This window comes from Hippoglossus stenolepis, chromosome 16 (assembly GCF_022539355.2).
Source record: "Hippoglossus stenolepis isolate QCI-W04-F060 chromosome 16, HSTE1.2, whole genome shotgun sequence".
Taxonomy (NCBI): Eukaryota; Metazoa; Chordata; class Actinopteri; order Pleuronectiformes; family Pleuronectidae; genus Hippoglossus; species Hippoglossus stenolepis.
In genome coordinates, this window is record NC_061498.1 from 12,372,074 (window position 1) to 12,394,616 (window position 22,543).

General features: G+C 42.1%; 3 protein-coding genes across 4 annotated transcripts in view; 2 read left to right on the forward strand and 1 right to left on the reverse strand.

Moving 5' to 3' along the window:
- Nucleotides 1-159: 159 nt before the first annotated feature.
- On the forward strand, nt 160-2,424 carry snrnp25 (small nuclear ribonucleoprotein 25). The gene is made up of 5 exons (XM_035179861.1): nt 160-572; nt 1,410-1,500; nt 1,632-1,737; nt 1,900-1,974; nt 2,068-2,424. The coding sequence occupies exons 1-5, from the start codon at nt 351-353 to the stop codon at nt 2,123-2,125; spliced, it is 552 nt and encodes a 183-aa protein (XP_035035752.1). The 5' UTR covers nt 160-350; the 3' UTR covers nt 2,126-2,424.
- Nucleotides 2,425-2,490: 66 nt separating this feature from the next.
- Nucleotides 2,491-5,340, forward strand: LOC118122912. Its single transcript, XM_035179858.1, has 6 exons — nt 2,491-2,587; nt 3,433-3,582; nt 3,711-3,851; nt 3,921-4,016; nt 4,787-4,934; nt 5,020-5,340. The coding sequence occupies exons 2-6, from the start codon at nt 3,441-3,443 to the stop codon at nt 5,126-5,128; spliced, it is 636 nt and encodes a 211-aa protein (XP_035035749.1). The 5' UTR covers nt 2,491-2,587; nt 3,433-3,440; the 3' UTR covers nt 5,129-5,340.
- An 890-nt stretch (nt 5,341-6,230) lies between these two features.
- Nucleotides 6,231-22,543, reverse strand: part of mrtfbb (myocardin related transcription factor Bb) — a 72,967-nt gene continuing 56,654 nt past the window's right edge. The window contains exons 4-17 of one of the 2 annotated variants that reach the window (XM_035180883.2): nt 21,792-21,997; nt 18,575-18,640; nt 14,160-14,215; nt 13,993-14,068; nt 13,604-13,765; nt 12,898-13,079; nt 12,340-12,486; nt 11,201-11,448; nt 10,716-10,848; nt 9,724-10,620; nt 8,800-8,910; nt 8,503-8,634; nt 8,350-8,410; nt 6,231-8,251 (exon numbers count right to left, since the gene is read on the reverse strand). In XM_035180883.2, coding sequence (XP_035036774.2) covers nt 7,782-8,251; nt 8,350-8,410; nt 8,503-8,634; nt 8,800-8,910; nt 9,724-10,620; nt 10,716-10,848; nt 11,201-11,448; nt 12,340-12,486; nt 12,898-13,079; nt 13,604-13,765; nt 13,993-14,068; nt 14,160-14,215; nt 18,575-18,640; nt 21,792-21,876 — 2,826 coding nt within the window. In that variant the 5' untranslated portion in view covers nt 21,877-21,997 and the 3' untranslated portion in view covers nt 6,231-7,781. Of the gene's footprint in view, nt 8,252-8,349; nt 8,411-8,502; nt 8,635-8,799; nt 8,911-9,723; nt 10,621-10,715; nt 10,849-11,200; nt 11,449-12,339; nt 12,487-12,897; nt 13,080-13,603; nt 13,766-13,992; nt 14,069-14,159; nt 14,216-18,574; nt 18,641-21,776; nt 21,998-22,543 lie in introns of both variants that reach the window. The other variant, XM_035180882.2, reaches the window with a different exon arrangement.

The following is a 22,543-nucleotide window of genomic DNA, read 5'->3' on the forward strand; positions in this document are numbered from 1 at the left end:
TGGAAACAAAAGATTTAAACATAAGAGCAAAGACGGAATTTCATGTCAACACACATTCTGGAGTTATTTTAGAATCAATAAATACATATTAAATCCAACATTTGACAGATTTCATGACTAAACAGAGTATGAATTTACTTCCGCTAAGAGGAACCACGCGCACCAAGTGCTGTTATCCTCCGGTGTGTAAACTGTGCTGCACAGCCGTGGTTTGTTTACTCCGTGGATGGAATCGTAGAATCCAGTGTGTTGATTGAATGTTTTCCAGGAAGTGTAGTGAATCTGCTTCTCGTATACCCGGAAGTGCTGCGGCTGTAGTTCCCGGTGTTTTTCTTCTGTAGTTCCTGGTGATGGAGGAGCAGGACGCTGCGGCAGGAGCACAGTGTGCGGAGGAGAAGGAGAAGGAGAAGGAGGAGGTGGAGGTGGAGGAGATGGCTGAGGCAGATGTGTCCGCTCCAGAAGAGGAGGAGGAAGACGAGGAGTCTCTTCCTCACCCAGAGATCCTGGATATTTTCGAGGAAGGACTCGCTCAACTCGTGCAGGATCCTTTACTGTGTGACCTGCCGATCCAGGTGATCTGTCCGTCAGAAGCTTTGTGAAGAAACAATCACACTCTTCATTCATCGCTCTCATGTCTCCAACACAATTTGATTCCTTCTACTGGTCTGCACAAGTCCATATAGTTTGTTAAATCAAGTTTCCACATTTCACAGTAAACAATCAAATCCAAGTGATGAACCTCTGTTTATGTGAATCAAGGGACGTTTCTTATTTTCTAAACAAAACTGTAATCTCTTCAGAGTGCTTCAGTTTCTCTACATAAAGCAGAACCCTTTTATTTTCTATGATACATCATATAAACAGAGATAGGTTTTGACAGTATGGTCAGAAGGCCTCAGTGACATCGTGTGCTGCACGTCCTGTTTGACCAATAATAATCAATTTACAGGGATTTAATGATTAACAAGAAGCAAACACATTATTACATGGGTTTGAGAAGTCGGCACAAAAGACACTTGGGCCTTTTTTACTGATAAATGACTCAAACAAATACTGAATTGTCAAACTAATTGCTGATTCATTCCCTGTAGATTGACTCATCAGTTTATTGAATGATGATTTCAGCACTGGCTGCAGTTCATGACAATCATTCACTAAAGGTTTCACTAAGTTGAGGAGCTTTTTACAATCAGAATCAGTTTATTGTCACGTCACACGTCTTGTGTTCATGGAGGTGAAAGACCAAACCCCACAGATGAGACTTACAAACACGTTGACATGTATTTTATTTATTTTCTACTTTTATTTACAGACACATTACTGTGTGTCATATTTCATTAATCCCTGCTTTAAGATCGACAGAAGTAGTTCTGGAAATATCCCTGAAATGTGACTTTTGTTTTTTTAAGGTGACTCTGGAGGAGATCAATTCTCAAATAGCTTTGGAGTACGGCCAGGCGATGACCGTGAGGGTTTTAAAGGCAGATGGTGAAGTAATGCGTAAGTGTTGAGATTTACCTCTTGTTTCCTTTGCAGTTTGGGTAACAATCATTAGATCAGATGTATATTTACAATTTAATATTTAAACCTAATTATTCATTTCTGTATTTCTATCGTTCTTTCTCCTTAAGCCATCGTGGTGGTGCAAAATGCTACAGTCCTTGATCTGAAGAATGCCATACGCAGATTCATGGAGTTGAAACAACAACGTGAAGGTGGAGTGAAACATGTCAGCTGGTAAATACACACACACACACACACACACACACACACACACACACACACACACACACACACACACACACACACACACACACACACACACACACACACACACACACACAGACTTTAAAATGATTCTAAAGTTTTAAAAGTTGCCAAACCTCCTTTCTTTAACAGGAGATACGTCTGGAGAACATTCCATTTAGTGTTTCAGGGGGAGAAGCTTGACGATGACAAGATGAGGCTGAAAGAGTGAGAGTATAAACTCATCACTTCATTTAACTTCATTTACATTGTCATCAAGTGTTTTACCCATTTTTTCCTCTTCTTTTTTCATATCTTCAGCTACGGGATCAGGAACAGAGATGAAGTGACGTTCATGAAGAGGCTGAGGAAGAAATGAAATGTCGCAACCAACATTTGTCACATCAGACGGAAAAAAACAGAAGTTCCTGCAGCGAGTACTGGTACTTCCACAATGTTGAGAAAGTATTTATTTTATTATGGCTTGTTTATAGAAGTGTTTAAGGTCGAGAAATATCTCTGTCAACTCCACATATCCAGAAACACACTTTACAAAGTGAGATGTTTTCTTAAAGAGGCTTCATGTAAATAAAATGTTTGTAGTTCTGAACGTTTGGCCTCAATTTGCTATGAATTCTGTATAATGGTGTTCAAATAATAAAAGGTTTTTCTATGGTAGCCGTGTGTTTGTATTTTGTAGCTTTCCGTAACAGGAGGCCGTCAGAAATGAGCTGATTTGAATATTTTGTGACAGAAGTGAACAGTACATATACTGTGTCCTTGTTTACCTAGTTTGAATGTTACCTGTGCAGGATTCACTGGGAGCAGCTGAGGAATTGAGGTACACCCATATATTCTTTAATGTCATAATATTCTCTATAACACAGTTTAAAGGAAACTTTATGAAACTAATGGCTGGGATGTTAAAGTGATGGTTCAGCTTCTGACAGTGTTGTAGTGAGTACAGTTAAAGTTACACATACAATCACTGGACTTGAGATTTATGTCGTGTAACTTTGAAAATTGATTCCAGCATTTTCTCCTCATCAATGTTAAATGATTGTTTTAGTCGCCTACTTTTATTGACTCAACATAAAAAAGAAAATTGAGCCAGAAATGTATTTTTGTCTTATTTGCTTATCGAGGAAAAGTTTGACTCAATCTTATTTGTGTTTTTATAACGACACCAAACGGAGTTCGTTGATATATAAATTAAATCTAAGAATTGGTTCAGTGAAGAGGGACCATTTCTTGTTTTGTTTCAACCAACTTTTTATGACCTGTGACTATTTTATCAAACATTAACCTGCGTTTACCGTTGATCTGGAAACGAACAAAGCCACTGTTGACCACCACTTCTACCTCATAGATTAATAATTTATATAAAACACAGAAGGCATCAGGATGTGTTTTTTATATTTAATTTAATAATTCTGGAATGTTTCCAGGGTGGGGCCAGGGCCTTGTAGTGCCCATGTCCTGCCAGTAGTCTTTAAAAAGAAAGAATAAACTCATCACTTACTAACAATATTAACAATAAAAATGACAATTTAAGTTTAGTTTTTATTTTCTAAACCGTTTTATAAAATAACCGTTCTAAATGTGCTTCTTGCTGAGTCAGGAATTGGGCCTAATTGAGTTAAAGAGTTAAAACAATCCAACATTTGGCCTCTTCAGTCTTTTCAGCTCTCACCATGACTTCTTCAGAGAACGAGCCGAGGAGCATATCGACAGAACAGAACTGTCTCTCACTCGAAAGCCAACAACTTCTGGAGAGGAAAAAACAGCTGTGTGTAATTCAGGAGCTACGGAATCATGTAGAGTTTGGAAAAACAGGTGACGTATGAAAGACAGAGTATTTAGGATCTGATTCTTCTTTTGAATATCATAGCCTTCGCCAAAATAGTTATTCCCTGGTGCCTCTGCTGTTCTTCTGTGTATGACTGTGGTGCTTCTATTTCCAGAAAGTAAGGAAGTGGCCTCAACTCAACAGGAGATTGACAGCATTGATGACAAACTGAGGCAACTGAGTGAGGGGAAGGCTGAGCTCCAAAACGGCCACGACACCATCCTCAGTGCCAACCATAAGAACAACTACGTGAAGAGTGAGTCTTAGGTTTTACTGCAGCAAATCATTACTGCATCAAACTTAGCTCTTCTTCTTCTTCTCTTAGAGGTATCATTCAACACAACAAGTCAGAAGACGGCGCCCCTCGAATCTAATTCTACCACAGATATTTTCTATATCATGGCTCCACCTTCGACCCCTGGTGAGTAACTTTTCAATTTTCGATTTTCTCTACAAATAATAAGGAATTACAGAAAGTGGAGAACGATTCTTTATGAAACTTCCTTCAAATCTAGTGGGAGCAGGATGCAGGAACCTCTGGGTCTGTATATCTGGCCTAAAAATGACTATGTTTACATGGACAGCAATATTACATTGGTCTTTTTCTGAGTAAGACATTATTTCAATTATGATGTTAACATGAGTTGCTTAAAGAAAATTCCATTTATATTCCCGTTCACATGTTTAGATAGAGCATAGTCGGATTATGGTGTCAAGGAGTGACTGCCGTACATGTCAATTGCACAAAATGCTGCAAAAACGCCAAGAGAATTAAGACTTATACATGTCTATATAATGAGACTAAGGTCACACGTCTTATTTTGATTATTTTTTATTCTGGCCTTCAGGTTAAGGTCATTAGAAAATGCTGTTTACATGACTTATTCATACTAATGTCTCAATCGGGTTAATATTGGAATATCAGTGTCCATGTAAACACATTTATTATTGTGCTTTTGCTCATCATTCGTTTGTGAGAGTGAAGATCACATGCTATGTGGCATTCACGCAACTTGTTAACCTGCACTAAAGAACAAAAACAAGTGTCTTCATCTGTTCTATTATCTATCATTTAATATTCTATTAGTTGTTGTCTCCACAGCCTAAACTTTTGTTTTGATGCCTGTAAGCTTTAGATAGATTATTAATGAAAGCAGTTTTATGATTTAACTGATTTTCTTCTTTGCACAGCCCCTAAAGTGATTCTGGAAACAGAAGACCTTCCAGCGTATCCGTGCAGGACTCAGTGCCCCGAGTGTCGTCAGTTCATCATGACAGAGACTTTCAAATCCGTTAGCAGTATGACCTGGATGGTGTGTTTAATGACAGCTATGATCGGGTATGAAACAACCCCCTGTTCCTGGTGAATTATTTTTGCACGAGTGTGTAACCAGACCCACACTCCTGTTCTGTTTTTTTTGCAGGTGTGTGGCGGGTTGTTGCTTCATTCCCTTCTGCCTGGATACATTCAAATCGACCACACACAAGTGTCCCAAGTGTCGCTCTTCAATCAGAACTATTAAAAAGTTCTGAGAGAAAAGCATGCGGAGGAGGACTGAAGCTCAGACTGAGACCTGATGTTGACACTCTCTTGTGTTCTTTTTTCTAATCTGATGTTGCCTGATTGTATGTATATGTAGATTAGGGTTGCAAAATTCCGGGAATATTCAAAGTTGGAAACTTTCCATGGGAATATACGGGAATATACGGGAATTAACGGGAATAAACGGGAATTAACTGGAAATTTTGTGGGTAATTTATACTAACTGTATTTACCTTGTCATATACAGATATAAATATAAACATTTTGTTTTGTCATAAGCTGATTTGAGCCCTGAGGAAACTTTGGGCACTTGACTATATGCTTCTGCATCTTTGTGGCATTCTTAACAGGTCTTTGCACAGTATTTGCAAATGTACACAGCCTTTCCTTCTACATTGGCTGGGGTGAAATGTCTCCACACATGAGATAGTGCACGTGGCATTGTTCTGTAGAATAAGATGAGAAAAAAGCTTGTAAAAAACACTAATGCAATGCCAGAGATATAAATAGTTAGCTAAACAATTGGAATCGTCTTTAAAAATATTTTACAATTGATGGATAAATGAATAGAAATAGGTTAGATGAACAGATGAACAATCCTCAATCAGCATGCTTATATATTTTCCCCAGTAATATCATCAAAACTTCCCTGACTAGTCCTTGGGCTAATGCAGTAGTGTGGCCTCAATAGCCCTGCTGTAGTGTGCAGGATGCTGGGAATTATCTGTGCATGTGATGGAAGAATGCACTGCGCATGGAAGAATGCACTGCGCATGTGATGGAGAAATGCACAGTGCAGGGTTGAAATTCAACGTGCAGCGTGTGCTGCATTCCATACATCTTTAAAATAGAGTTTTTAATTATTTTTTTATTGCTCAGCGTTTAATTTGCAGTAATTTTCTTTTTTCAAAATTCCCAAAATTCCCGAGCTTAACTTCCCATGGAAATTTTCCGCCCCTTTGCAACCCTAATGTAGATTATGAGATTTAAACATTATCTGTATGACTTCACATTTAAGGTTCTACTAAAATCTGTGAAATGATTGAAATTGTGTCAAAGTTCATTTCTCTAGGAGTCAACAGTGCTACAAAATTAATACATTCATTGTATAGTTTTTAATGGTAAGCACTGAAGAGTAAAGGTCGTACTAGACTGAGTGTGAAATCCCAAATTATCTCTGTATTTACAAAACCAAACCAGCTGATACATTTGTATTCAACAGAAATACACAATGTGGAAAACGTGCTATACAAACTCTGCATTATAATGTCTCTTGCAGTGGAGTTATACAAGTTAAAAAAAAGAATTCTCATTCCAGCACATAATCCATAAAGGCACTGTCCCACTGTCCTGCAAGAGTTTCTTTGAAACTGAAGTTTATTAACTTCATACAGATGTCGTTTTATGTAATTTGCTGAAAAAGAAAACCAGATGTGGCCAGCAGATGTCACCACGACACAAACCAACACGAAGGTTAGATCAGTATGAAGGTAGCGCGAACACTGGATCATACTCATGGGTACTGTTCTTTTTCTGAAGGTTGTGAACATAACAAAGCAGATAATAAATATTTGTAATCCTGCAGGAGTCGGTCTGCCAGCACATTCATTTAACTGTAGTCCGTAACATTTACTGAGGATTCTCCTGCTTTAGGTTTATCATCGACATCATAGTCAGTCCCCATGACCTATGATATTAAAGTACGATTTGACTGAGCTGCTGACAGTAAAAACTTGTGGCAGAAATGCTTTACATTTGGCGTGCGTGTGTTTACAATCTGTTTTGATAGCAGCAGTAGTTTCTGCTGTTACCACGGTCAGTGCAGTAGAGCGCAGTATGTACAGTAACGGTACAGTAAGATCAGACAACAAAGAGGACAAACATGAGAAAAGATTGATAACAAGTTACATCCACTGTCAGCTCACACCACCAGTACCACTTCTATGTTATGTGAGTGTCCCACAAAATCATGTTTATTTGAAATGGCCTGACATGTTTATTGAGCAAGTGTTTGTTGTGGATTCCTTCCGTCTTTTATCACATTTAAAAAACACCCACTAATGGATTCGCCGCAGCCGAACTCATACACAGAGATATGCATGATTTTATCTTTATCACACAACCATTTATTCTGTGGATAACAGAGAGTACAAGGTACAAATCTGACATTTGAAGGTTCTGGACCCAGAATGAAGAGAGGAATATATTTCCCCCGGCCTGTACCCATACTGCACTCCTCCCGGTTGGGATAGGGGATGACAAAGGACAGACACGGATGCGACGCTCAGATAGATGAGATATTGGTGCGTGGCTGGTGTGTCATTCAGCCGTAACAAGGTTTTCCCCCCTGTCTGCTTTCCTTAGAAAGGTCTCTCCTTCCTCTCTGCAAAGCTTCTCAAAGACATCTGACTCTATTCCTTCTACCTTTTCATAAAATGTCAACTCCAGATTCAAACTCTTTCTGGCATCCACTCGCTCAAATGTCGTCCCTTTTTGTTAACCTCCTATGCACAATTACATGAGTAAAGGTACTGTTTGATTACAAGTAATATGCTGTAAATGGATTACATGTGAGTAACATGATGATTAATAAGCCTTGTAATGATATCACATCAGTTTTGCATTGGCATTACCTCATTTCCATCAACACAGTTCATGAGACTCCAGGAAGTCAGAGGAGAAGACGCCCACCGATGTCGACATGTCCAAGGGGTTGACGCCCTCTGCTGGCGCTGACAGGGTCAGGTCCAGCCAGTCCATATTGTCCATGTTGTCCATGTTGGCATTGTGCAAGGTAAAAGCAGAGGGCGGTGCGTTTACGTTAAAGTCCACCTCCATGGTGATGGGCGAATGCAACTCCTCCATCAGCTTCAGTGTTTGTGGCTCAGTGTCGGCGGACAGTGTGCAGTCCAGGAGGGTGTCCAGCTGGGTGTCAGAGATCAGCACTGACAAGCCGGTCGAAGGTTTGAGGGGCGGCGCGGGCGGCTGTGCCACTTGGACCATGGCGGGAGGGCGGGATAAAACCATGTTGACAGGTAGGGTGGTTACGCTGGCTGTCACAGGGAGAGGCTTGTCCAGGCTGGGAGGATCCTGTTTGATGAAGGGGGAGATTTCTGAAAGAACAAGTGCAGAACACAAAGAGTGAAAATCCAAAAATCCAAATGAAGTCGTCCCAATTTACCAAAACGAAAAAGGAATCTGTATTTCTCACCACCGCTCTCAATTAACACATCAAATAGATCATCCATCTGCTGGCTGGCTGCAGTGGGACCCTGCAGACAAATAATAACCAGTAAATGACAACTGACAACTTAAAGATTAACTTAACTCAACTATTATTTCACTGTTATTTTCATTTTTCCACCTGAACAGCGATTAGCATGCTGCGTGTCTGTTTCACTGCATCCTCATAGCGCGGTGGGTCTTTACACTTTGACACATGGGTTTTGAATGTCGGCTGATGCAACATCAGCGGTGGTTGACTGTGACTGGGAGACTGTAACAGGAAGAGAAAACAGTCCAATGAAAAACAGGATACATCCGACAGACACCACCACTCAAATGCAGTTTACATTTTACAAATAAACACAGACTCAGCACTTCAGTTGCTTTACAGGAAAAGAAGAAAGAAAGTAGAAGAGACTTAAGGATAATCTTCTACCTTATTCACTGGTCCACTAGCGATGGGCTGGTTAACGGCGGCTCCTGTAGGATGACCACTCACTGGGAATGTGCTGAGTGAACTTTGTGCTGCCGTGTCAATCCTCCATGTCTGCAGTGAAATTCAGCAGGGAGGCATACATTAATAAATGCATTAATGCAATCAATGTTAGGGAAATGCTTTCTGCAACATGTACGGAAAAGTCGACACACACACACACACGCACACACGCACACACACACACACTGCAAGAGTTACTTCTGTTGAAGTAAACAAGCTGCAGAGGGAATTGGGGAAAAGAGGATTGCTCTTGATCACCTGCTTTTAACATAAAATAAGTTTCACTGAATTTTGTTGGGCCTCTTCAGCTGAGGCTTCGCCACATTTTAACCCCGCTTGTGCCGCGCATCTTAACTCATGAGTTTGTGTTGAGCTGCGGTCTCTGTGTCTAATTCTGGCTGCGTGTTGGACCCGGAGCAGAGCGACGACAGAGAGCAGCGAGTCCGCTACGGTCGGCCGTCACTCAGAACCTGCTCCAGTCGCCCATGTTTCCACAGGACTTCTTTTGATGCGAGTAGAAGATTTCACCACTCAGCCGAGGCCTGTTATTATCATGGCAACATGAAAGATGCATTACCCAATGGTAGCGTGTAATTGATTGTTAGAGGGAAAAACATACGATATGTGATACATGAGGCAGCGCCATCAAAAACACTGCAACCCATCTACAATGCGCAACTCCGCTGCACAGAAAACCCAACGTATGATTTCAGGTGTCACCCGTTTCATGTGTGAGTCTCCCCATACGATTCTAGTTTGTATATTCGAAAGGAATGTCAAACATCACAGAGTCACGGCTGACAGTGATGACTAATAAGGAGGCAGAGCGAGGCACTGTGCACAAGCATTCGTGTGTTTTCTTACCTTTGTCAGTGGCGGAGTGTGAGTGCTGCATTGCTGTTGTAAATCTGCTGAGGCCTCTATTTTCTGTGGCACCTGTCCAGAGGTCTGGATGAGGCCTGGGGTTGTGCTGCTTACAGTAGTGTGTAATTTGATGCAGTTGGCTGGGAGCTGGTTAGTGAGTGCTGAGGCAGGAGGGGACGCAGGCAGCAGAATCTGCGCTCCGGCCTGGACGGAGTGCGGCGCTTCGGGCTGCTTGATGGTCTGATGGCTGATGAGGAATTGATTAGGAGGAGCTGAGTGGCTCTGGTCCATAGCCTCCTCCTGTTTGACCAACAGTGGCAGACCAGGGGAGCGACAGGGAGCGGAGCAGTTTAAGGGGGACCTTTTCTCCTCTTTGACCTGGATGGGAGCGAGAGGGCTGAGCTGAGGTGGAGAATCTCCCTGCTGACTCCTCTTCTCCACCTCCAGCTGCAGCTTCAGTTCCTCCACCAGCCTCTGCTCCTGCTCCAGCTTCCTCATCAGCTCCTCAATCTGACGCTCCTTCTCATGAAGACGTTTGTCCCTTTCAGAGTCCTTCCCAGAGGACCCTGTCTCTGTGGGTAACTCCTCTTTTGGAGCTCTCTGCGGGGAGCTCCTGCAGGGAGCAGTGTAGGCTGGAGACCGAGAATCTGAAAGATTTGCTGGACTCTCTGCCACACTACTGTCCTCTATACCCAGACTGGACACCTTGGAGGCTACAGGGGACACAGGTGGGGTTAACTTGATGTTTTCTGACGTTGTGGCAGCTGTTGTTTCCACAGCAGCAGCGGTCTGGACGGTAGAGGTCTCCCGATATAACTTCAGCCTCTCTATCAGGTCTGTCTTAGTCCCAGAAACAGGGAGCGATCTGCGTTTTAGTTCCATTTTCAGCCCAGCAACCTGTAAACACAAGAGTTTATCATAGAATATCTCTCAAATCTGTGTTTGGGCTCCTCTGCAGCCTGCATGAGGTGCATAAGGTCAGACTGTGTCACCTTCATCTCATCCAGATTAGCCGGTAAGTGATCCAGCTTGCGGTTCATCTGAGCGTGGCGGTGCTGTATGGGTGCAGCTGCAGCGTTTCCACTCAGAACAGTGGAACAGCTGGTTTGTACCTCAGTTGCTGATCTGTTGTAATAAGACGGAAGAGAAAGGGAGTACAGAGTTTGAACTATTATCTATTTTTCACAATTAACAGCTTCTGTGCAGAAAACCGTGGGCAGGAAATGTCAAGTATTTGAGACAAACAGCAGCTGCGGTCGGACAGTTGAGGCAGTGAGCTTCACGGTGTCTAAAAGCAGGTGTGAGTGTTTAAGTTTGTGGAAAGTTTAAATAAAAAGCTAAACTTTGGAAGGAAGCTACATTTGTAAGTCAGGGTTGTTTCAGCAGCTTAAACAATGAAGCCTATACACACAAAGGCAAGTGTTGGTGGGCAAAATCCTGTCTCTGGCTGTGTCCGTGTTGCTGAATGAAGCCATACTTTACTGTGGCAGGCAGGACGGCCGGGTAGTTGTACTGCTGCTGTTGCTGGTTTAAGATCTGGAGCTGCAGGAACTGCTGCTGCTGCTGCAGGAGGCAGGCGTAGGCAGAGTCCATCGGTATGTCATTGAGCTCCTGCTTCTGGTCCGGGGGTATGTACTGATGGTACTTCAGCTTTTTCACCCACGGTTTGGGCTCTTTGCTCTTTTTGCTACGGCTTTTATCGCCAGGCAGCTTGGGCAGGCTCTGCTGCAGGGCACAGCACAACAAAGGAAAGGGGGACATGTAAAAACCCGAGCGGACCATCTGGACACTTTTTGATCCCTGTGTCTGAACAAGTTTATCCAGGAATAGAGGCAGCGTAGCCAGTACTAGCACTTCAAGACTTGGAACTGATGGTGGATTTTTATAGCTTGAACACTGAGCTGGGACATTGTTCTGACACCCGATGATAAACGCAGGATGAGGAAACGGGTAGTGGAAATGTGACCCTCATTGTTTTACCACCTGCAATTACAGGATGCACATGAAAATGGCTTGGCATAAGAGCAGCAGGTTTAACTATGAAACGTCAAGTTGGGCTAAGCCAGCACACACACCCTGCAATTTTTCAAATTCAGTCCACTATTGTATTCCAAGGGAAAGAGAGTTCACCTTGTGCTCAGAGAGGAACTGGATCATAATAAACACACAAGTTATTGCTTCACCCATGATTTTTGGCTTAGATTTGCCACAGCTTAAGTGAGGAGGGTCAAACCATCATTAGACCCTGACTGAAGACAAACTGTGGCTGGCACGTATTTAAAATCAAGTACTTTACACCTCATTGTTCCTCAAACTGCACTTCGACTTGGCTGAATTTCAGTTCAACCCTAAACTGATGTGACTTTCAGAGTGATGAAACACAGACGCTGTGTCTTCTGACGTATCGGCCATCCCATTTCCAAAGGAAACCCAAAAAAACAGAGAGACAATAAATCAGAGAGACAGAGAGCCGAGGTCCAGAGGTCAGTTTCCTGTCAGCTGGTTTTAAACTAAATGAACTCTTCCTTTAAAAAGAACAATCACTGCTACACTTAAGTAAAAGAAGACTTTGAAAGGTCTTTGGCCAAACTGGAAACTAGAAAAAAAACAACTCACCTTTACAAGAACTGGCCCTGGCGTGATACTGGACACAACAGCGGTGATTGGCTGAGGTGCAGATGCTTGTGAGTTGCTTTGCGTCTCATTGGTAGAGACGAGTTTAAGTAAATCTGATGGGGGCTGTGAGTTAGATGGTGGGGAATGCTGAAAAAATAAGAGACAGAGAAAAAAACAACACACAAGCCGTTCAGTCATAGCGGTCATTAATCATCATCCCACGCTCGACAAGAAAACCAACTGGAATAAAAACAGGTTGATAAACTCATAAAATGAAAAACAAGCATGATATGTGTTAACAAAGGATGAAAAGTGCATTAAACACAGTTGAGCTGTGAGTGCATGCAGTAAACAAAGTTAATGTAGGTCTACAAAATGTTATTTTATGAAAATGTGTACCAATGGCAACAGAGAATTTCATAGGCTTATGTAAACATTAAAAAGTTTCTTGTAATTTTTTGACTTATAGAATAGAAAAATTGTCAAATATTAAAGTGTAGTTTTTTCTGTTAACATGGACAGTTTCTGTTTTAGGATTTGTAATGGTTGAAGGTTCACCTGCACGGCAGAGTTTAACTGAGAGGAGGATGAAGCGGCCTCAGTCCCTGCAGACTCCCTCACAGAGGTCGAGGTGGAGACGGGAGTTTCCTGGCTGGAAGGCTGCTCTGGTGATAAGGCCTCGCTGCTGTCCTCATCAAAGCTGTAAACATCTGCTGCTTTAGAGTGGTTTGACTCTTCACCTGTGAGGCCGACATCAAACATAAATAAGTGCAGCTTGTTATTTATTTAAAGGATGAGTAAAAACTGAAAAAAAGTGACAACAGTGTAAGGGCAGCGGTAGCGGAAGCGGTACTTCAAGCTTATGTCAGCATGCTAACATGATCACAGGGACAATGCAGCAATGCTTATGCAAAGCAGGTATAATGTTTATCAAATTCACCATCTAAGTTTAGTGTGTTAGCATTCTAACAGGTGTTAAGTCTTGAGCTACTGGACACATTCAAATTTTGATGGTGCAAGAGGATAAGTGGGAGGATCTTCAAATTTATCTCCAAAGTTAAACCGACTGACTTTGATGATATCTCCAAAGATATCACCAAAGCGGATAAGGTGCAGATTAGTCAATGACTATAACAAACACACAGACATTGCTGCAGGCTTACATATTCAATACAGACATATCGGTATCAGCAAATGAAGTGGCTAAAATAAAATCTTTTAATGACTCTTGTCTTCTAAGATGGAGGATATAACGAGCATCTACCATTGTTGACCTCTTCAGAAGCAGGGTCCACAGGCAGGATGTTCTTCTCCACCAGCTCCATGGGTCCAGGCCGCTGGGCGATCTTCTCATTGAGATCATCAGTCAGTCTGGCCCTCTTCAGCTTCATCTGTGTGGCCTGCAGGGAGGCCTCAGCCTGCGACTCTGATAAAGATACAGAGAATCATTAGTTGTGATCTGGCCTGCTTCAGTCGGCCTCTTAACCGCTTCATCAGTGACTCACAGCAGCTTCAGCCAGAACTCAAAGACATTTATCTGCTTAGAACTTTGTAAAACAAAATAGGCAGTAAGTTGAGGCAGATTAATAACCACATCTCGTCTCTCTTATCTAGAAGCTACTAACTAGTGAGAACACACAGGAGGTAGAGTACCTTGCAGGATGTGCATACGGACCAGCTCAGATCGCTGAGGTCTGCTGCAGAGTTTGTGCTTCAGGAAGTTCCCTGTCTGTTAAGAAAATTAAAATGTTATGGTAAAAAAAATACAGATGGAGAATAACGCAGTTAAGTTCAGCTGCAGTGTTGATGAAACATCTCACCTTGGCTCTCTCCAGGCTGCGAATCTGCTCATGAAAGGCTGCAGGTGTTTTCAGAGCTGTGACAAGGTGACAAAACAACATTCGTAACTTTTCTCGCTCGACAGAAGAAAACCTCCTTCCATTTTAAAATAAATAAACGACGATATAAATAAACAGGTAAATAAGTCAGAGTAATATAATAACAGTATAAATTGACTTGAAACAAAATAAATGAGGGTTGATATATGAAAAAATACTTTTCTTTGCATCATGAACTTTTTTACGGCATTTCTAATGTGTTGTAAGAAGAACATTTCAAACGTTTATCATTGTCTAAGATGCTTTTGCTTTAAAAACCTACAAACTACCAACCCAGCCCTTTAACAGCTAACTTTTCAAAGATCTCTAGCCAGTTCTTGGCCATACAATCCTATATAATCTTAATCTATCACATTATTTTTCTGGCATCATCCCCACTGGCTTGAAAACTGCTGTGGCTAAACTGTCAATCTACTTTAAGGGCTCGTCACTTCTGTTTACTATGGTTTAGATTCCTCCTCTGTACCTCTCTTGCTTAATCTCAGTGCAGCTTTTAATACTATAGATCACTTCCACCGAGTGGAAACCAATTTGGTGTCTCAGGTCGGGCTCTCACGTGGTTTAAGTCTTTAAGTACTTATCTGAAAGACACAGTGTTTCCTGAAATAATACTACATCAATATTTACTGACGGGAAATATGGAGTACCCCAGGGCTCTCTTCTTGGCCCTCTGCTTTTCTATCTTTTCTCTGTTTATATTTTAACTCCAGGCCAAATTATACTGAGTCATGGATTTAATTACCATGGTTGCACTACTGATACTCACTATGTCATCCTGTAAAAGATGAGGAACATTCTCAAATGATCTAATAAGAGGCCTTCTTGTTTCTGCAGTGAGATGAAACTCAGAAGCTGGTCAGAGTTCGGACATGGACAAAACAGTTTGAACAGAGACAGTAACCCTTTCCAGCCAAGATCCTTGCTGTGGTGGTTGAGCCTACCCTCTCTTTTAATGACTACATTAAAGATGGCACCAAGACAAACTTTTTTCACCTGTGTGCACAGCTAAAAAAAAAAAAATTGCTCAGGATGGTTCAGAATGAGATTACTGTAAACTTTCTGATAACTGCTGCATCTTTTCCCTCAAGCACTTGACCGCCCAGGTTGTGTGCCCATATCTCTTCAACCACTCCTCCCTGTTCTCTCTATTTTCACTCAAGCTGGAACATATGCCACCCTGAGACCCTTCTTTCCCTCTCCTGCCTGCCGGTGCCTCGTGCCAGATGTTTTGGATCTGGATCTTCATCCTCCAGGAGTCTGTCTCTCCCGCCGAGTGTTTGTTTCTTTCTACTCAATGTGTTAATGGCACGCTTGTTTCTTTTTCCTTGTGTATGTTGGCTTAGTCTGTCCTCTTTTACAGATCTTCATGGTGGTCGCGTGGCTCAGGTCTTATCTGTTGGTGGCATGTGGAAGTTGCTTGATGTCCTCCCAGATCATATTCTTCATTAATGTTACAACCTATAATGTTATTGTCCTGACCGTCCATAGTTTAAATCTTCGTTGTTGCAATATTCTGTAAACACCACATCTATTGCTCATCTGTAGGTCCTGGGGGAGTGATCCCTCCTCTCTTGCTCTCCTAGAGATTTCTTTCCATTTCTTGTTTATGTGTTTTTTGGGGAGTTTTTCTTTGTCTGATTCAGGGGTTTAAGGACAGCATGTGTCGTAATATTGTGCAGATTGTTAAGACCCTTGAGGCAAAATTGTGATTTGCGATATTGGGCAATATGAACAAATTTGACTTCACTTTCCACCCCAACTCGGCTGCAGTGTAATCTCTTTTTTCTATCATTATTTTCATGTGTTTTGTCTTTGTTCTGCATGAGTGTGACATTAATAATAAACAGAAGCTCATGGGAGTCCAACAGGAAGTGTCAGCTTTACTGATTCAAGCAGAGAGGAGATTGCTCCATGCAGAGAGTCACTCTTTGATCCCCAGAATAAACTCATGCAGCTTTAGACCAGGTCTGGCTCACCGACTCGTCACCTCCTCTATGACGAGCACTGTTTGCTTTAAGGACATTTTCACCAGAGGTGGGGGGGGGCTCTGAGGAGTGTGTCAGAGGAGCAAAGAAAAACATTCCTGCTCGTCACCCAAATCTCAGCACATACCTACCATGAGCCTGTAAGTGTGGGAGTAGCAGAGTAGCTTCAGTGGAGAATGGCCTGGGAAGGTTTGTGTGCGGGTTCATGCTTGGCCAGGCCACAGACTGACCTCCACTGAAGAAGACTCAGTCGCTGACTCATTTGGCCGTGCGGAGCCAGAGAGGAGCTGAAAACCTGACCGCAGGAGACTTTTCAAGAGTGTGCAGGACACATCTTTTTCTCTTTCTGCCTTCCCAGCTATCAGCACGATTCTGTCGCAGAGTCAGCTTCTCTTTTATCAGGTGTTCTCTCAAACACAATGCCCATCCAGGGAAAGTAGGGACTGAGTCTGCTCCACTTTGTCACAACGTAAGATGAATGGTATGAAAGTGGGAGCTAGTCCTTTCTGGCTCGGCACTGCTGTGCAGCTTGATGGCTTATCTGTGTTAAATCTTTGAGTCATTTTCATCATTGGCTATGTTTACATGAGGACAATGATCCAACTATTAGTAAGAGTAGAATAAACCTCACACTTAATAGAATGAACAAATAAATGTCTGAACAAGGCAGTTTGATGTTCATGACCTAAGGTAGAAAGTGTGATTTTTTATAAAACCAAGTATATTTATTTACTTAGTTACTTTACTTAAGTAGACTTTTTCATATATCTGTACTTTACTTAAATAGATTTATTTATTGGTACTTTTCACTTTTACTCCACCATATATCAGCAAATATCTACACTTTCTACTCCACTAAATTTTAAACAAAGTATTGCATTACATATTCACATTGTATTTGGTATATTTAAAAGTAATCAATAATTGGTCCACTGGCCCAATCAGATCAAGCAGGTAATATTAGACCCCGCCTCCTTCAACAAAAACGAAGGGTGTGTTCCGATCGCCCAGTAATGCAATGCAAAGTGGACTGCACAGGGTACTCAGCCATCTTAAGTGAGATTCCAGACTGTAGGGAGCAATCATGCTCAGTTCAAAAGGGAACTGGGAACTGTGCAGGGAAGAAGTGAACAATAGTCCATCAGTTCGCTGGAAGTTGACAAGAAAAAATACCCATCAGTCAATTCGCCTTGCTGGAGCGCTTAAAAGAAACCGAAGAAACTGCAACTCGATAGCCATGAAATGATTGCACGTTAATATTATTATGGAGATCACACATGAGTTCACATATGTTATTAAGTATTGTTGTAAGTATTGTTGTAACTAATGTTGTACACGTTTATTTAAATGGTTAAAACATCAAAAATGCTCTAAGCAAGCTAGAATTATGTTGTTTTATCGAACATAACTGTTTAATTTAAGTATCAATACAAACTTTAACATTAGCTACTTGTCCCGTGGTTAAGCACGGCCTAGAGTAGAGTTATATTTCCACAGTAGCAGCAACAGGTATCCGATGTGTCTACGCTACCATGGTAACACACAGAGGAAGTGATGTCAAAGTGTGTCCCGAATGGAGGAATTTGTGAAGGGAAGTTGCCTGAACTGACATTCCCTGAACAGGGAGTAGGGAGTGGGGATATTCCCCACACCCAGGTTCACTGTGGATCTGAACACAGCTAAAGAGTGTCTGCAGCAGCAGAACTCACTGATGGAGAATCACCTCAAATGGAGACTTTGCCAAAATAATGAAATAATAATTGACCTTTGCAATAGGCCACACTTAGCAAGTACTTTTACTTTTAATACTTTAAGTATATTTAAAAGCAAGTATCTTATGTCTACTAAAGTACTTCCTCCATTTACAGTGACACACATATGGATCCCTCATTAGTAGAAGTCAGATCTTCTCATTGCTCTCCTGTGTGGTGATGATGACCCTCGATGTCTTCAGCAATGCTACAACAGGAACACCCTCCCCCTAGTGTTGCCACCTTGTCCGCATGGACCTCATTGAGGACATGACCTCCTTGGGTTGCAGGACGACTGCACAAAGGCTGATGTGCTGACTTGCACTTTTCAATGATCCAAAACAGAAATACCACAAAAGGTAACTTTGAACTTTCCGCATAATCACTCAAAGCGTTGAACATGCGGCATAAGTCATCTCCTTCTACCTAAGGTATGAACTTATAATTCAAATAACAGCAACAAAATATTGTATGTAAGAAAAGTAGAAGGGCATTACGGGGAAGAAAGACACTGTGGACTCTCTTTGTGGCTGTCAGTGCAGGAACCTCATTTTCAGAGTGTAAGGTAAGAGTTTTGTTTATGTGTGATGTGAAGACTCACGTGGCATGATGCCTTGATCCACAAGCTGCTCCCGAGTCCTCCTCTGCTGCAGACAGAGCTGGAGGACTGTGAGGGCGCAGAGACACAGAGGTCAGAGTTCCACTTATACCATTCAGAGGGGCTGCATCAACACACAACCACCTCTGGCTTTAAACTGTGAAACCTGCCAGACTTCAGATAACACAAAGCGCTTATTATTTCTCTACCCCCAAAAGGCTGAACAGAGAGGCCTGTTCACCACCACAGACATCCTATTCCCTTCCTGTATGGTTTTAACTGGGGCTGTTAAAAATTACAGCACATTTTACAACACTGCAGACCCAAATGTGATTGGCCGAGAGCTTTCCCAGAGCGAGTCAATATCTCTGTGTGCGATGCAAATGCATTTAAGAATCAAACAAAGTACAGTGCAGAACATAAACAGATAAAAGAAGGATTAAAGTTGGAGCTGCAGTCACGATAACGAGCAAAACTGCAGACGGTTGTGACGCCACGAGAATCAAGTGAGTTGTTTCTATTTAATAACTTGTTTTTTAAAATGTAATCTTGCTTTAGATGGATAAGCAGTGATCCATGATGTTATTGCTGAACATCAAAGATGTGTCTATCTTACAGCAGAAATTGTTGAGTCTTGGAGTCAGGCCTACCATACAGTACACTTCCTCAGCTTTGTTTCCCCATCAATATAAACTGTCGTAAGATCCCAGTTTAAACATTTATAAACAAGCGAGCGTGGACATGTTATTTCAGCAGAGTAACACGGCTCCGTGCATAAGAAATAGTTTGAAGAGAAAGGTGATGGGCGATGGTGACGAATGAGGCGGCGGCGGCGTGAGGTGCATGAGGCCCCTATCGTCACCACTGTATAGTGACGTGAAGTCAGCTCAGCTACATCTATCTACTCAGTGGCTCAGGGGGGGGAACAGCTACTCCCACTCCCACACAAACACACAAACACACACACACACACACACACACACACACACACACACACACACACACACACACACACACACACACACACACGACCTGCTCAACTCTCCTGGGAAAGGCACTGCGTCTGAGCAGGCCTCTGTGACTCACTCTAGCAAAAATAAACTGGGCAGCTGTGAGAACAAGGCCTGGGAACCATGAAATTTGGGGGTAGTGAAGGGGGTGGGATCTCCAGTCATATGCGGAGCTGAGGGGACGATCACGGGCTCACGCTGGCGGGCAGGGGGAACACGGACTGACAAGAGCCGAGGCAAAAGGGTGGGAGCTGACTCCATTCTCACAGCAGCAACAGCATCAATTCCAGGGCAGAGAACACAGCATGCCTGCCCCCGCCTGCTGTGTTTTCCTATTACGAGCCAGAGGGGTTATGATCAGCTGCAGACAGATCATACCTGGAGATTGTAAAAAATTGCCATCGGTTTGTCTCAATATTTATATCTGATGTGACTCGGAGAGAATGCTACAGGCAAGACAATTTATGAGTGCATATTACTACATATCAATACCATCGAAAGCTGCCTCCCGGTGCCACAGGAGAATGCAGAGATTAATTTAAGCGTCAGTATGGGGGTGCACTTTATGCCTGGGGTCCTCCTCACTTTCTGTCATCTTGCGCTCGACCTGAACCCTGGCTAACCTCGCTGTGATGTAAACTGGCTCCGCTCTCCAGCTCACCAGCAGAGCGTAAACAGAGGTTGTAGAGAAACACAGAGCGAGGACTCGGCTGAAATCCTTGTCTACTGATGTAATCTCTAATCTCAGACCCATGTTGTTCTCAGCAAATCAGCCCTGGAGGTCTCCCATCAGACCTTTTCCATTTTATTTGACTTTTTCTCCTTTTAAGAAACAATGTGGCTACAGATACTGTCCGGCCAGTGACAGTTGAATTTAGCTAAGCAGCAGACTGACACTGGGTTATGTTGACTTTGTTGTTATAAATACCAAAGACTTTAAACAAAGTCCAGTTTTATGTCATTTGAGTGTGAAGTGGCTGATTCAGATAGTATAGCCAGTCATCTTTTGCTTATTCAAAGGGTATATAAACATTGCGGCTTGCCAAAGCTGACAGAAACTTTTATTAACACGTAAAGAAAAAACAGGGGTCAGTTTACCAGCAAGCATAAAATATATTATTACTCCTTTTATCCTAAGATCCAAAAACGCAGGGCATTTATCAGCAAGGTTTGAGCACTATCAATTAAGTGGTTGTTACATAATGACTGAGAACGAAAGGAAGGGAAGATGTGGCTGTTTAAACAGAACTGAAACTATTTATAACTGTATGAGAATATCAAGGTAAAACAGTAGAACTCTCTGAATTTGAGCCTGGTAAAAGTTTGGGAGAGAAATTGTTATTTTTAGATAGTAAGTTGCAAATAATTATTTGTTGTTTAAATAGATTCAAACAAATTGTTTTATATGCAATTCTTGGATGATGATTCTGTCAGAGAGGAATTAACCTTTAGCTTTTTTATTGCATGCTTTTATTTTTTATCATTTGAGTGTTTTGCATCCGAGAAAAATCGATACGCATTATCTCTTTTGCAGGATGGAAAAAACACTTGTATCGTGAAGTCATGAACCAGTCACTGACTTCGGTGGTTGGCGAATCATCAAATGTGACTTCACACGTGTTACAATAAGTGGACTTTATAGAACCTAAACCCTAGTGACATAGTTTTTTTTTAAAGACTGATACACAGTTATATTGTGTTTTAATAAAAAGAAAATCCACATTACTCTGGGCCTGGTCTAAGTTGCTGCTGATGAAAGATTACAAATATTAAAATAATCTGTATATCTGCGTATTTCACGTCATTTGAATGAGGCATCTTACATTACAACAGTGAATTTATGGTTCATATTACATGTATGTCAGAAAACATAACACCGTTGAGTGCCAGTAAAAACATATGCATGATAAAACAATGTGTTCTCTCCTAAATCTCCCTGACTCTTGACTGTTTTTATAGAACAAGTTTGATTGATTATCCATCAGAGCTCGACTCTGTCCTGTATAAATGATGCTTGGCATGAGTCAATGTGATGAGCTTTACTGTTGCCCTGTCATTTCCTGTTTTGGCGGGTCTACGTCACTTGCCACTGCTGCCGGCATCAGTAAAGACTAACAAGAGCATAATAAAAACTTCTATACAAATCAAACAACGAAAGGCATACAGATAAGAGACGGAGAAGACAGGCAGAGCACCTGATTTGAAATTACCCCTGCAGATGGAGGGGGTCTCCACATCAAGGCAGGCCATGGAGGACAGTGTTGGTTTGCTTGGCGGCCAGGTCTGGAGTCCCATGGAGTGATGAGGCCAGTGGAGAAGGGGGAGAGTCCGGGAGAGAGAAGACGCAGCTCTGAGCGAACGACAGCTGGCTCACAGAGCTGCACGCAGTCCCTCCTCTCTGGCTCTGTGCTGGCCTCTGAGGAGAAAGCGTGTGTGTGTGTGAGAGTGTGCGTGAGCGCTCAGTCAACGTCAGGAGGAGGGAACACAGCGCTGCTCATGTTAACCCTCGCTAGGTCACTTTGTTCTACTCACAGAGGACTCATCATACTACAAGAATAAACCCTGGGGAACTTTTGCTTATTTTGTGAATATCTCATAATAATCAAATTCACTCAGCAGGGGCCCAAATATCCAATACATCGATAAAAAACAAGCTGAGGGGATTTTCAGTGGGCACGTCTCCATGAGAAACAGCGTGAGTGGGGGGGTTTTTCTCAATAAATGTTTGTAGCACTAAATAACAATGACAGGAGCAAACACACTGGGTCCTCAGGGACATGGAGGCTTATCTCTTAAAATTTTTGGAGGATAACTTATGAATTTGTAGTTATTATTGTTGCCTCCACCAAGGATGTTATGTTTTCACCACTGTCTTTTTGTTTATTTGTTAGTTGTGTTTTCTTGTTTGTTTGTAAGCAAGAGATTACACAAAAACCACTCAACAGATTTCCATGAAACTTGG

Bases quoted from the DNA above. Each gene is read 5' to 3' on its own strand.
- snrnp25 (XM_035179861.1), top strand. From the start codon at position 351: ATGGAGGAGCAGGACGCTGCGGCAGGAGCACAGTGTGCGGAGGAGAAG. The intron at 573-1,409 runs GTGATCTGTCCG...TGTTTTTTTAAG, and splicing joins TGTGTGACCTGCCGATCCAG to GTGACTCTGGAGGAGATCAA. The intron at 1,738-1,899 runs GTAAATACACAC...TTTCTTTAACAG, and splicing joins GGAGTGAAACATGTCAGCTG to GAGATACGTCTGGAGAACAT.
- LOC118122912 (XM_035179858.1), top strand. From the start codon at position 3,441: ATGACTTCTTCAGAGAACGAGCCGAGGAGCATATCGACAGAACAGAAC. The intron at 3,852-3,920 runs GTGAGTCTTAGG...TTCTTCTCTTAG, and splicing joins TAAGAACAACTACGTGAAGA to AGGTATCATTCAACACAACA. The intron at 4,935-5,019 runs GTATGAAACAAC...TTTTTTTTGCAG, and splicing joins TTAATGACAGCTATGATCGG to GTGTGTGGCGGGTTGTTGCT.